Genomic DNA, 12,489 nt, shown 5'->3' on the forward strand with positions numbered 1-12,489 from the left:
ACCAGCAAGCAGGTGTTAAGACCCTGTTCCATTCCTTCTGAAGCAGCCCGAGGCTGGGTGGAAGTGCCCTGGGTTCCACCAGCCTGGGCGTTTCCAGGGAGATCACTTACGTTCTGGTAAGTCCCTGCCCCTCCTCGACTTCCTGGGCCTGCCTGGGTCTTGCATCTATAAACCCTAAAGGTCGCACTGCCAGTCTCCATTTAACTCACAGATCCGACACTTGGTTTTACCATGCTGACACGATAAAACCACAGTTTACCAGTGTCTGGCACATGGCAGCAGCTCCATAGTTGCAGGAATGGGCATCCGCATTTTATAGTACAGTGACGGAGGCCCCAAGAGTGTGGGGCTGCCCATGGTCTCATTAAGCAAGCGCAAAAGCGCCGCCTTGGCCCCGCACGCAGTAGGCGCTTTAGTGAGCACACAGGGAAGGACCGCAAGCGGATCTGCGCACTGGCTCGCCAATCTGGCGGGGGAGATGGGGCGGAGCCGTATGAAAATAGCCCGCGAGAAGACCGCGGATTGGCTGGTGCGGGCGGGGGCGGGGGCGGGGGGCGGGGGCGGGGGCGGGGGGCGGGGCCCGCCCAGGGCCTGGGCTGCCAGGTGCGCTGGGCTGGAGAAGCCCAGCGCTGGGCGGCTGGACAGAGCTCCCCTGTCGCGTCCCGGGCGATGCCTCCGCTCTGGGTCCTGCTGGCCCTCGGCTGCGTGCGGTTTGGCTCCAGTAAGCCGGGGATAAAAGGATAAGGACTGTGCCAAGGGAGGGCGAGCTCTACCCGGACCTTGATCCTCCCAGGGTCACCAGAGAGGAGCCTGGATGGGAAGTGGCAATGGGAACTTCATTTATTCATTCCAAGAAAAGGCGCAGAGTTCTGGCTTTGGGGACCCAGATATTATTATTATTAGTAGTAGTAATAGTCATCTTGTCAACTTTTAGAGCTTTCTCTGGTGGCAATCCGAGGGCTCACAGGTGGCTACAGTCTGGGACGGGTGTTGCTGGAGACCAACAGACAGGGTGCTGCAGGGGAGCAGAGAAGGGACAAGACCCAGACTCATGGTGACTCTTTACTGGGGGAGATGGAGGGACGTTTTCCACCAAGGGTGTAGCATGGGCAAGTTCTGGGATGAGGAGGCAGCCTGGTTCTTCTGGAAGCTGTAGTCCATCCCTGCCGCTAGAGAGGAGGGAGTGAGGGTGAGGCCAGAGACCCAAAGCCCTGAACTTCTGGACCTAGCTCCAGGACGCCAGGAGGGCATGGGAGGGCACTCCTGGGAGGGCAACAGAATCACGTCTGCTGTCAGGGTGGAGGGGGCCTTACCTTGCTGTCAGAAGAGGGTGGGATGGAGCAAGGACCGGCCATGGCTTAGAGGCAACGGAGATCCTAGTGACTGAACATCTGCAGAGGGAGCTCAGACTGCTGGGTTTCTGGCCAGGAAGCTGCAGGGTGGGACCTGCTGTATCTGACAGAAGATCATGAGATGGCCCACAGGGAGGGTGAGGCCCAGTGCCTGGCTCCCAGCAGGTGCTCCGTAGCACCCATGTGCACATGGGTGTGGGCAGCTCCGTGGGAGTCAGTTCCCATCCTCCTTGCCTCTCCAGCTGTGAACCTCCAGCCTCAACTGGCCAGCGTGACCTTGGCCACTAACAACCCTACACTCACCACGGTGGCCTTGGAAAAGCCTCTCTGCATTTTTGACAGCTCAGAGCTGCTTGCTGGCTCCTATGAGGTCTATCTGTATGTCATGGTCGACTCAGGTAAGGGTCCTGCTTCCCTCCGGCTGCTCCTAAAGGGGTTCTGATCTGTCAGCAGGGAAGAGTGAGAATGACAATCTCCTAGGTTTCTAGCAACCAATCTTCACAACTCATTCAGGGTCACAGTTTTATTCTTTCAACAAATATTTACTAACTGCGTATCTGTGCCCGCCGATCTCTGGGCACTGTGGGTATTTTCTTCCATCCCATAGAAGAGAAGATTGGGTTCAGAGAGGTTGAGCGAGTTGTCCAAGATCACCCAGCTAGTGAAGAGACCTGGGACCCAACAAAGGTCTATCTGCCTCTACATCATTCCTTTGAACAATATGACCCTCATTTCCCATTTACAGAATAGGGAACCCAGGACTTTCAGGGACAGGTATCAAAGGTGTATTGTGGTGGAGGATTACGGGAATATTCTAAGATAAAGTAGGTGAGAGCGGAACACAGTACCCAAGGAAAGTGCTATTTGTTCATCTCCCCAGGCAGGGACTGAACTCGCCCATGCCTGTGACCGATGTGCCCAGCACAGGGCTGGGGCAGAGAGGAGGCTCAGACGTTTGATGAATGAGTGACCGAGTGAGTGGCTGGCTGCGGTGGCCAGGATCCTCACTCCCGGCCCTGCCTCTGCAGCCAATCCCAGGAATGCCTCCGTGCAGGACAGCAGCAAGACCCCACTGAGCTTGACCGCCCAGCAAACCCAGGGTGGGAGGACCGGCCCCTACAAGGCAGTGGCCTTTGACCTCACCCCCTGCAGTGACCTGCCCAGCCTGGATGCCATTGGGGATGTCACCCAGGCCTCAGAGATCCTGAGGGCATATCTGGTCAGGGTGGGCAGCAACGGGACCTGCCTGTGGGACCCCAACTTCCAGGGCCTCTGCAACCCGCCCCTGTCTGCAGCCACGGAGTACAGGTGGGTGTGAGCAGCCGCTGGGGGAGGGCAGCAGCTGAGTCCCACCCCAACTCAGGAAGACCCCAGGGGGAGGGGACAAAGTGGGAGGAGCCATATTTCTAGAGGTCTTATGTGCTGGGACCATTGGGCAACTTCCTGGGCCTGGGGTAGGCCTAGGGCTGGAGCTCAGAAGGGCCCTGCTGGGTTTAATGCTTGGCGACATAGAAAGCAAGAATCCGGAAATCTTAATTCTTGAACGAGGGGCCTGTTTTCACTTTGCTTTGGACCCCACCAGTTATGGGGCTTCCTGGCCTTCCCATATGTGGAAGTCTCTTACCAAGGCCTTTGTTTCATAGGGAGGGAACTGTGGTCCAGAGAAGGAAGGCCCCCTGCTTTTCCTACCTCCTTCCTGCAATCCCTTTTCTTGCCCACCCACCCCCCTGGGCACCCACTCACTCCCACCCTCACTGCCTGAGCATCTCTCTGCAAGCTGTCCCTAGCCTCGGGAGCCTGGGAGGAGGTCTAAGCTGGTGCCAAAGCCCGGGCTGATCCCAGTCCAGGTACTAGGGGGACACCTGGGTCAGGGGCTGTGGCTTCCAGGCCTGTTTGGGCCCAGACCACTGCCCACCTGCCATCCTTGCAGAAGCACCCCCCACACCTGTGGCTGAGGCCACTGAGCAGGACAAGGGTCTCTGCTGCCCTCTCCCCACCCCAACCTTGACCTTGTCTTTCACATCCCCTTCCTGACCTCCAAGATGGCCCCTCAGCCTTCATCTACAAGCCCACCCTATCTTAGCGCATGGGTGGGCGCCAGCCCTACCTCTGAGTTCTGACCTTGAAACAGGTATGAGGAATTTAGCAAACGCAGGAGCAGAGAGATTTTAAAGGTTTTTTTTTTTGTTTTGTTTTGTTTTGTTTTTGTTTTTAAGTGTTAAAAAAAAAAAAAAAAAAAAAAAAAAAAAAAAAACCTCCAGGCTGCAGATGTCTCAGTTTCGGGACAATCTCTATGTTTAAACTCTTCCCTTCCACAGGTTCTGGCTGTTCACTGTCTCACCAATCTCCTTTTCAGATTAGCAACACTTGTTTGGGGGGGTTCTTTTTTTTTCTTTTTGGTACTAGGAGTTGAACCCAGGGGTGCTGAGCTACATCCCCAGCCCTTTTTATTTTTATTTATTTGTTTTTTAAAAATATTTATTTTTTAGGTGTAGATGGACACAACATTATTTATTTTTTATGTGGTGCTGAGAATCGAACCCCAGCCCTGTCCGGGCTGTGCTAGGCGAGCGCTCCACCGCTGAGCCACAATCCCAGCCCATTTATTTTTATTTTGAGTCAGGGTCTCCCTAAGTTACTGAGCCTGACCTTGAACTTGTGACCCTCCTGCCTTATCCTCCCATGTTGTCCCTGGAATGACAGGTGTGCCCCACTACTCCCCACATTTTTAACATTTATTTCTTAAAATGTAGCCCTGACCCCAGGACAGCTGGGCTGGTGATGGACATTATCCCATTTGTTTTTCTTTTTTTTTTTAAAGATAGAGAGGAGAGAGCGATAGAGAGAGAATTTTAATATTTATTTTTTAGTTTTCGGCGGACACAACATCTTTGTTTGTATGTGGTGCTGAGGATCGAACCCGGGCCGCACGCATGCCAGGCAAGCGCGCTAACGGCTTGAGCCACATCCCCAGCCCCCCACTTGTTTTTCTAAGTCCCTTTGTGATTCCAGGGACAGGCTTGGAATATGGCCTGTGGTTAACGGGGCTGAGCCACAGGTGCTGTGTAAAATAACCAGGGGGCTCCTGAGGGACAGCCCAGCGATGGCCCAGCCCTGAAGCCTTCACAGAGGAGGTGCATCTGAACTGGGGAAGGCCCAGGGACAGTATGTGACCATGTCCAGCCTCCTCTGTTGTCCAGAGCCCTCTCAATGGCTGTCTCCCTCTGAGCCCCCTCTGTGCCCCTCCTGCCAGCTATGGCTGGACACACAGGATGGTTGGATGTCATCCTGTCTCCTTCCAGGTTCAAGTACGTCCTCGTCAATGTGTCCACAGGCTTAGTACAGGATCAGACCCTGTGGTCAGACCCCATCCGCACCAACCAGCGTAAGTAGTATGGTGGGAGCTCGGCCTCCAGCCAGCTTCCTCGGGGAATCTGCAGACCAGGCCCAGCTCTCGGGACAGGAACTAAGTAGGGCCATTCTGTGGGGACCATTCAGACCTGGCTTGAGCCCAGAGTGTCCTTGGACTGAGTCTCCCTGAGTCAATGAGTGATCTGCAGAATGGAGTTCTCTAGGGATCCATATGGGATAGTGCCCCAAAATGGCCGGCTCATTGTAGGACCTGTACCTTGTTCTCAAAGGCTGACGCCAGTCAGAGAAGAGCGAGACCCCCAGCTCTGAGCAGCCCCTCTGCTCAGCCTTGTTTACGTCGATCTCACCGCGGATGAGTCAGTTTAAAAATTTAAATTATGCAAAAAGAGGAAGAGGCCAGAAACACACGGGAGAAAGGCGGGAAGTGGGCCCCGGGGCACACCAGGCCACTGGCCAAGAGCCCAAGAAGAGTCGCTCCCTGGGCCCCTGGGACATCCCCGGGTACCAGGCCTGCCCATCCCGGGGAAGGGACGGAGGGCGCTGGCTGTCAGGGTGTAACTGGCCATGGTCCTGTGACAGCCACCCCCTGCTCAACCATCGACACGTGGCCAGGCCGGCGGAGCGGGGGCATGATTGTCATCACGTCCATCCTGGGCTCCCTGCCCTTCTTCCTGCTCGTGGGCTTCGCTGGCGCCATCGCCCTCAGCTTTGTGTGAGTACCTGCCGCTGGGAGGCCTGGACCTGGGGATGACGGCAGGGTCCTCTGCAGCTGCCCAGGGCACTGCCCTCCACGGCGGGTGGGTCTGGTGAAAAGCAGCAGAGCCCTGGGCCTTCAAGGCCAGTCCTTCAGCCCAGGAGAGAGGGGCTGGGCAGCGGGCTCTGGGCCGGTGATCCCACAGATCTTAGCTGTGACCGTGGTGCAGCCTCAGGCAAGACATGCTGTCCTGCGGTCCCCAGTGTCCTCCTGGGGCAAATGGAGGTGATAACTGTTCAGCCCATGGAGTCTGGAGGTCCTGTGGAATCGCCCCACCCTGCTGAACTCAACAGGCCTTAGCTCTTGTTGCCATTGTAACTCACCCGCTTACAGTCCAGACGGGGAAACTGAGGCAGGAGGCAGGGAAAGGGTGTCCCAAGGTCACAGAACCTGGGACGAGGACCCAGAGCTGGGGCTAGAACCCAGGCCTCCTGACTCCGCCAACACCTCTGGATTAGGACGGGAGGTCTTCTTGGGGGTGGGGTCCTGGCGCAGCTACCAGGGCTGCCCAGAGGGAGGACAGTCCACTAACACCTGGGAGGATCGATTGGGGCATGAATCAAGGCACCCGCAAATGCCCTGGGAGGAGGAGGGCAGGGCAGGTCCTGCCTGGAGCTTCAGGGTGAGCTTCTAGGAGAAGGGATCTGCAGGAGCAATGAGCATCGAGCATGGGGCAGGGAGGAATGCACGCGACAGGCAGCAGGCCCCACGCTCCTTGCTTCTCAGGGTAGAGGGAGCCCGGGGGCTTTGAAGCTGAGGGGTCCTGGGGTGGGATTGGGTAGGAAGGCTCCTTGGAGTAGGTTCACACAGAAGCCAGCCAGGTGGGAAAAAGTGGGCAGACCATGCATGGACTGGGAGAGACACTGGACCCAGGCTGTGCTCCACACTTAAGTTAATACAACCAGCAGTGGGTGACCTCAGCCTCCGAGGGTCACCCACAAGCCATCAAAGCCTGGTGGTGTTCCTGCCTCCTCCCTCTGGGCAGTGCCGGACACTGGCCTTCCAGACCCATCCTCTGAGGTTAGCCCAGCTCTTCCACTAACCCTCCTACTGGCCCTGCCTGTCATGGCCCCAGTCCAGCCGGCTGAACTCCCCACAGGTGCCCCAGGTTCTGCGGTCCTCCCCATCTCAAGCATCTCCTGCAGGACCAGATGAGCTGGCCCTTCCTCCAGGATGGGTCCACTCTCTGTAGTCACTGTCTGTTGAGGTGTGTCTCCCCAGACTGTCCTGGTGATGTGGGGACATGAGACAATGGCCCCCGCCATCAGCCCGCAGTAAGACCTGACACTGCTTATTCACGTAGCTCCCGACACACGCTGAGAACCCCAGGAAGGAGGGGCTCACTAAGGCTGTGGTGGCTTCTGGGAGCAACATCTGGGTGCCAAGGTCCCCGGACTAGAGGAGTTCCACTTTGCTCTGTCCCCTAATCCTGGCTCTCTCCTTGGCCAGGGACCTGGGTGATTCTGATGGGGAAACCACGCACGACTCCCAGATCACGCAGGAGGCTGTGCCCAAGTCCCTGGGGACCTCAGAGCCGTCCTACACGACTGTGAACCGGGGGCCACCCTTGGACAGGGCTGAGGTGTATTCCAGCAAGCTCCAGGACTGAGACCCCTGACTGGCAGCCTCCCCACACTGTCCTGGTCCTGGAGTCCGTGGTGGTCAGTGTTCATGCCCCGACTGGACAGAAGGTGAAGCAGGAAGGGTCAGTCCAGTTGTGGGAACACTCAATAAAATCTCCCCAAATTGGTCAAATTACAGTGTCATATTGTGTGCATGTAACAACAAATCCCACAGTTAAATGCAACTATAATGCACCAAAAATTGTGGAAAGAGATCCTTCCCCTCCCCCACCAAAATCTTCCCAAGATATTGAGGTCAGTACAGAACGAGGGGTGAATAGGTGAGAAAATGCACAAGTCACGACCTGTTGAGGGGCTGGGCTGTTTCTCTCGGGGGCTCTGTGAGTCAGAGTTACGCCTCGCCCCGAGCCTCAGTCTCCTCATCCGTCACATGGGCTGCTGGGAAGATTCATTCCTAGACTGGGCAGGCCAGCTTCAGAAGACTCGGTTTTCTCTCTTGAGCCAGATAGCAAGACGGCCTCCCTTTTGGAGGTGTGCGGAACACAACCCACACCCCTCTTGGCATTCTGATAAGACGGAGGGAGACGTGGCTTCTAAGATCGGTGGGGACTCCCCAGGGGGATGCTAACCTAGGAGCACAGGGCAGAAGCCATGGAGGCAGCAGCTTAAAGCAGAGAGCAGCCAGCAGAAGGGAAAGCAGTGGCCAGTCCAGGCTACAGGTGTGGCCAGTACAGAGGGAGCTGGGTCCCTGGGCAGCAGGAACAGGAGGGCCCCCAGGCTGGACATGCTCGTCGGCCACTCGCATCCCTTGAGACCATGAAGCTGGCCTTGGCAGCCACTGGACTCCTGTGGCCTCCTGAGCCTGAATCCCCTTCTTCAGCAGAGACCTCCCAGGGTCCCCAGCTGCCTGGAGTCTGCTGTTGTTAAAAGTTCCTGCAAGTTTTCCATGTGGCTGTGTTTGCTTTGTTTTGTATTTGAGTTCAAGTTCACATGATATAAACTTAGCCTTTTTTATTTTTATCTTTAAATAGTGCTGGGGATTAAACCCAGAGCCTCATGTGTGCTAGGCAAGTGCTCTACCGCTGAGCTGTACTCCAGCCCAAGCCAACCGCTCGAAGTGCACAGGTCAGAGTTATAAAGGCACAGAGAGAGGAAGACATTAGAGTTTGCTGTTGGATTGAGGAGCAGAAGGCCTCAGGCATCCTTCAGGCCATCGAAGTAGGGCTCTGCAGATGTCCACTGCACAGGGTTCCTCCAGTGCTCCGTATATTTGTGGTTTTGGGCCCCAGAGCATTGGGCCCCCCTGTCCATTTTTTGGCAATGGAGCCCGATGCCTTTCTCCACAATATCGTGGATAAACACCTGGTCCTTGTTCGTTTTTTGATAATGGAGTACCCTCTATGGTGGTTTGAGAACGGCATTCATTAGCCCAATGTCTCCCTCTACGGCATCGTGGGCAAATACCTGGTATTCTACTCCTTTGATACCTAGTTTTGTTAAACCCTCCTCCAATGGGGCAATTCCTTTTAAAATGTCCTGTTTGTTCACAATTGTAGCATGTTCTTGGCCTGGCATCTAAAGCCTGTTTTACTGTAGCTGCCACAATTTGCCCTTGTTCATTAATGTCTCTGGCATCTAAAGCCTGTTTTACTGCAGCTGCCACGACTTGCTCTTGTTCATTAATGTCTCTACATAATTTAATATATGTGTTTAAATCTTCATGTTTCCATGGTCTAATGATATCTCTGCACCAACGATTCGCTTGCTCATAAGCCAGGTGTTTTAGTAATGGCATTGCTTGTTCTGTATTCCCAAAAACTCTGGTAGCTGTTTGAATAAGCCTATCTACAAATTCAGCATAAGGTTCATTAGCTCCTTGTATTACCTTAGATAATTGACCTTGTAAACCTCCATGTCCTTGTAAAGTCTTCCATGCCTTAATTGCATCTGCAGCAATTTGTGCATATACACCAGGATCATATGCAATTTGTTGCTGCTGATCCTCATAAGGTCCCTTTCCTAACAACATATCTAGATTTCTCTGAGGATAACCAGCTGCTGCATTTCGCCTAGCCGTCTCCTTGCAAAATTCCTCATTGGCAACCTTCCATAACAGGTATTGTCCTCCATTTAGCACAGCTTTACACATATTAGCCCAATCTGCTGGCGTCATGTTCAAGTTGGTAATGGATTCGACCATGCTTACAGTGAAGGGTGCTTGAGGACCACAGGTTGTTACAGCCTCTTTTAGCTGCTTAACTGTTTTGAAATTTAAAACTTGGTAAAATCGCTGCCCTCCTGCCTCAAATACAGGGCATGTTAATATTTGAGATCTTGTCTCAGGATCCCAACTATCAACTGCGGGGGTTGGGGACCTCCCAGCATATGGAGGTGGCCTTGTTAGTTGGACACTTATGTCCTCTGGTGATAGAAAGGTGTTAGTAGCAGTCTCCTGTAGAGGTGGTGCTGTTGGTTGGACACTTACACCCTCTGGTGATAGAAAGGTGTTAGTAGCAGTCTCCTGTTGTAACTTTCCCCCTGATGGCTTTTTCTGTTTTACACTTTCTTTCTCTGTCTGACTAACTTGAGAGGCCTTCTCTTTTACTTGAATCTTTTCCTCTGTCTGACTAACTTGAGAGACCTTCTCTTTTACTTGAATCATTATGTCTTCTCCTTCCTCTACCATTGTCTGAACTGAAGGCTTTGGACTAAGCAAACAAGATACGAACGTCCACAGTGGCAATGTGCCAACTGGCAGAGTCCCTGGGCTTTTCTTTTCTATTCTTTTTAAATCTTCACCATGATGGTTCCATTGTGATATATTTAACAACTCCTCCTTAAAAAGCCATGGGCTACATTTTTGTATTGTATCAACGTATGCCCTGACTGTTCTTGATTTTACTGGGATGCCTCCTTCCTCTAACAATTTACTTAACACTCTTTCAGTTTGTTTTTTACTAATTTCTGATCCCGTATTTCTACTATAATACAACCCAACAAGATGACGCCAAACAAAACCGAGACAGAATGAAATAAAAAGGGAACAGCAAAAAGTCATTATAGCCTTTCTATCCTCCTGACATGTGCATCCGTCCTTTCTCCCTATCTGTTCCTCAGACGTAAATAGTTTTTCCTCAGATGTGAGCGGTTTTTCTTCCGTCTCACTCATCTCCAGAGACAGGCAACTTAAAACAAAAGTGAAGCAAAATAAAAGAGGAATCTTAAAATGGCTACCCATCCTCTCGCCCTGCCCTCAGGGGCGAGCAGTTTCACTTACCCTCAGTCGCTCCCCGTACGGGCCACCAAATGCCGCAGTCTGGCTGGGCACAATCAGGAGCCACTTGTCAAAAGAAACTAACTTTATTTTTAGAACCACACACGCCAAACAAAACAGCCTCTCAGGAAAAACCCTCAGAGCCTCAACTGCCACCACCGGCTTTCCACAAGCCTCTCTCTCCCCCACAAGCTTCTCTCCACCTCCCACAATCCTCCTGCTCTTGAGGCTGATTGGCTGGGTCACGTGGGCAGAGCCAAAAAAGTCCCCCAATGAGCAGCTCCATGGTCTGAAAGGGCAGGGAAACAGCCCAATGAGCATCACTGCAGAGGAGCCAATCAGCTAGATGTTGCTGGGGCCGCTGTGAGCCAATCATCAGCCGGCAGCTGGAAGTTTGCTGGCAGCTGGAAGTTTGCTGGGGCCCCTTCGGCTGTGGCTCTCAACACCGGGAGATGCCCAGGAGGAAGCCACAGGAGCAGAAGCCCAGGGAGAGGACTTAGGATCCCTCTGTTTCGTGTTTTGGATGAGTGGCTTTATAAAAACTCCAGGAAGTGAAAGTACTCAATATTGATCCAAGAAATTTTACATGACGGTCAGTGGGTGGGGAGAAGGATTTTCATTGTGCAAGTGTCCTCAGGGAGTGGAGACAGGGCGATAACATGTTCAGCAATGCAGGTCTGTAGTGAAGAGAAGCCAGAGGGTTTTGTGATCACTGACAAAGATTTTGTGATCACAGAAAAAAAAAAAAAGAAGAAAGAAAATGAAGGATAAATTCCTATGAAGGTCAGTGATTTGATTTGTATGGTACCGTGACAAATGGAAACTCATACAACAGGAATTTTTAACTTAAAGTGTGACTTTAAGTCAAAAGTTATTTAAGCATAGCCCTGCTCTGCGTCCCTTATATATTCAAACTTTAAGAAGTCTCCCAGTCTTGAGGGCAGATATGTTCCCTCCTTTGCTAATTCTCTGCTTTGGCAGCAGGTATTCTAGATTCTTCTAGTGGAATCAGAGCTCCCCTCTTGGTCCCAGAAGGGATCATTGGTGTAGGTAGCAGCAGTGGGGACCGAATCCAGTTTGAAAGAAAGACTAATTCGAGAAAACAACATTGCTACACCTCGAATCATGATTTTCTTCTAAATAGGTTAAGACATCTTTTCTGTACGAGGTGATGTCTGGTTGCTATGAGACATTATCCTGTATTCAGTTGGTGTTCTCAGAACTGACTAGAAGACTTTTATAGGAAGAGTCCTGATTTTCTCTGTCTCACTCTCAATTTTTATGAAGCAGGGATGATGACACTTTTCCCTTTTCTCATAAGAAAACTCTGACCTGTCCCCATGTCTCCCTTCCCTGGCCGCAGCCACCGATTCCGCTCTGTCCGTGGGTTTTCCGGATCTGGATGCTTCAGACGCACGGTCTTGCTGGCCCTCCAGCGTCCCTTCTCTGACTAAGCTAGTGTTTTCGAGGTTTGTCCCCAGCTCCTGTTCATCAGTGCTTCCTTCCCTTTGCTGGTAGAGTGACATCCTGTCATGCAGCTGGACCACAGTTCACTGTTCCCTTGTCCCTTAGTGGTCTCTGGGCTGCTCCCACCTCCTGGCCCCTCCTGTGCACAGTGCTGCGTGGACACTTATCTGAACCCCGTTTCTGGTCCTCCTGGATATACCCGGGCGTGGACTGCTGGGCCAGTGGCAAGTCTATGTCAAATTTTTGAGGATCCATCAACTGTCTCCACGGCAGCTGTTCTGGTCCCACCAGCCACACAGCTGCAGTTAGCCCACTAGTAAAACAAGGTGGAAACTCGGGCTGGAGCTTACCTTGGCTCTGGGTACCCTGTGGCTTTGTCTCCACTTCCCCAGTGACCAGGGCTCCCTCCCTCAGCAGCAGCCACCCACCATTCCAGTCGTGGGTCAGTGGCCTTCCTCTTCCTGCTGACCTCACTAATCAAGGTCCTGGGAATGTGAACTTCCAGCTACTGAGAAAGCTTCCAAACAGCTCAGGACACACAGGCTAACGGGACCAAATCACCAGAGCACAGATGAGCGCATGTACCTGGGAGCTGGGCGTTGGTGACAAATACACGGCCACTCCTTCCCTTGGCTCAGTGGCCTCTGTCCCCGTGATGAGTCTCCAGTCTCCCCAGAGAGCCCCCCA

At 53.0% G+C, this 12,489-nt stretch overlaps 1 protein-coding gene across 1 annotated transcript; it reads left to right on the forward strand.

Annotated features, from left to right (window-relative positions):
• The first annotated feature begins 589 nt into the window (after positions 1 to 589).
• Upk3a (uroplakin 3A) lies at positions 590 to 7,233 on the forward strand. The gene is made up of 6 exons (XM_046429182.2): positions 590 to 721; positions 1,595 to 1,750; positions 2,381 to 2,660; positions 4,655 to 4,737; positions 5,304 to 5,436; positions 6,928 to 7,233. Exons 1-6 carry the CDS (start codon positions 670 to 672, stop codon positions 7,085 to 7,087), a joined length of 864 nt encoding a protein of 287 aa, XP_046285138.1. The 5' UTR covers positions 590 to 669; the 3' UTR covers positions 7,088 to 7,233.
• The last annotated feature ends 5,256 nt before the right edge of the window (positions 7,234 to 12,489 follow it).

This window comes from Marmota monax, unplaced genomic scaffold, assembly GCF_021218885.2.
Source record: "Marmota monax isolate L192 unplaced genomic scaffold, Marmota_monax_Labrador192_F-V1.1 WCK01_AAM20220418_F8-fsc00051, whole genome shotgun sequence".
In the NCBI taxonomy this organism is placed as follows: domain Eukaryota; kingdom Metazoa; phylum Chordata; class Mammalia; order Rodentia; family Sciuridae; genus Marmota; species Marmota monax.

Coding starts and splice junctions, on each gene's coding strand:
- Upk3a (XM_046429182.2), top strand. CDS start 670: ATGCCTCCGCTCTGGGTCCTGCTGGCCCTCGGCTGCGTGCGGTTTGGC. Junction 722..1,594: donor CTGCGTGCGGTTTGGCTCCA/GTAAGCCGGGGA, acceptor TTGCCTCTCCAG/CTGTGAACCTCCAGCCTCAA. Junction 4,738..5,303: donor CCCCATCCGCACCAACCAGC/GTAAGTAGTATG, acceptor GTCCTGTGACAG/CCACCCCCTGCTCAACCATC.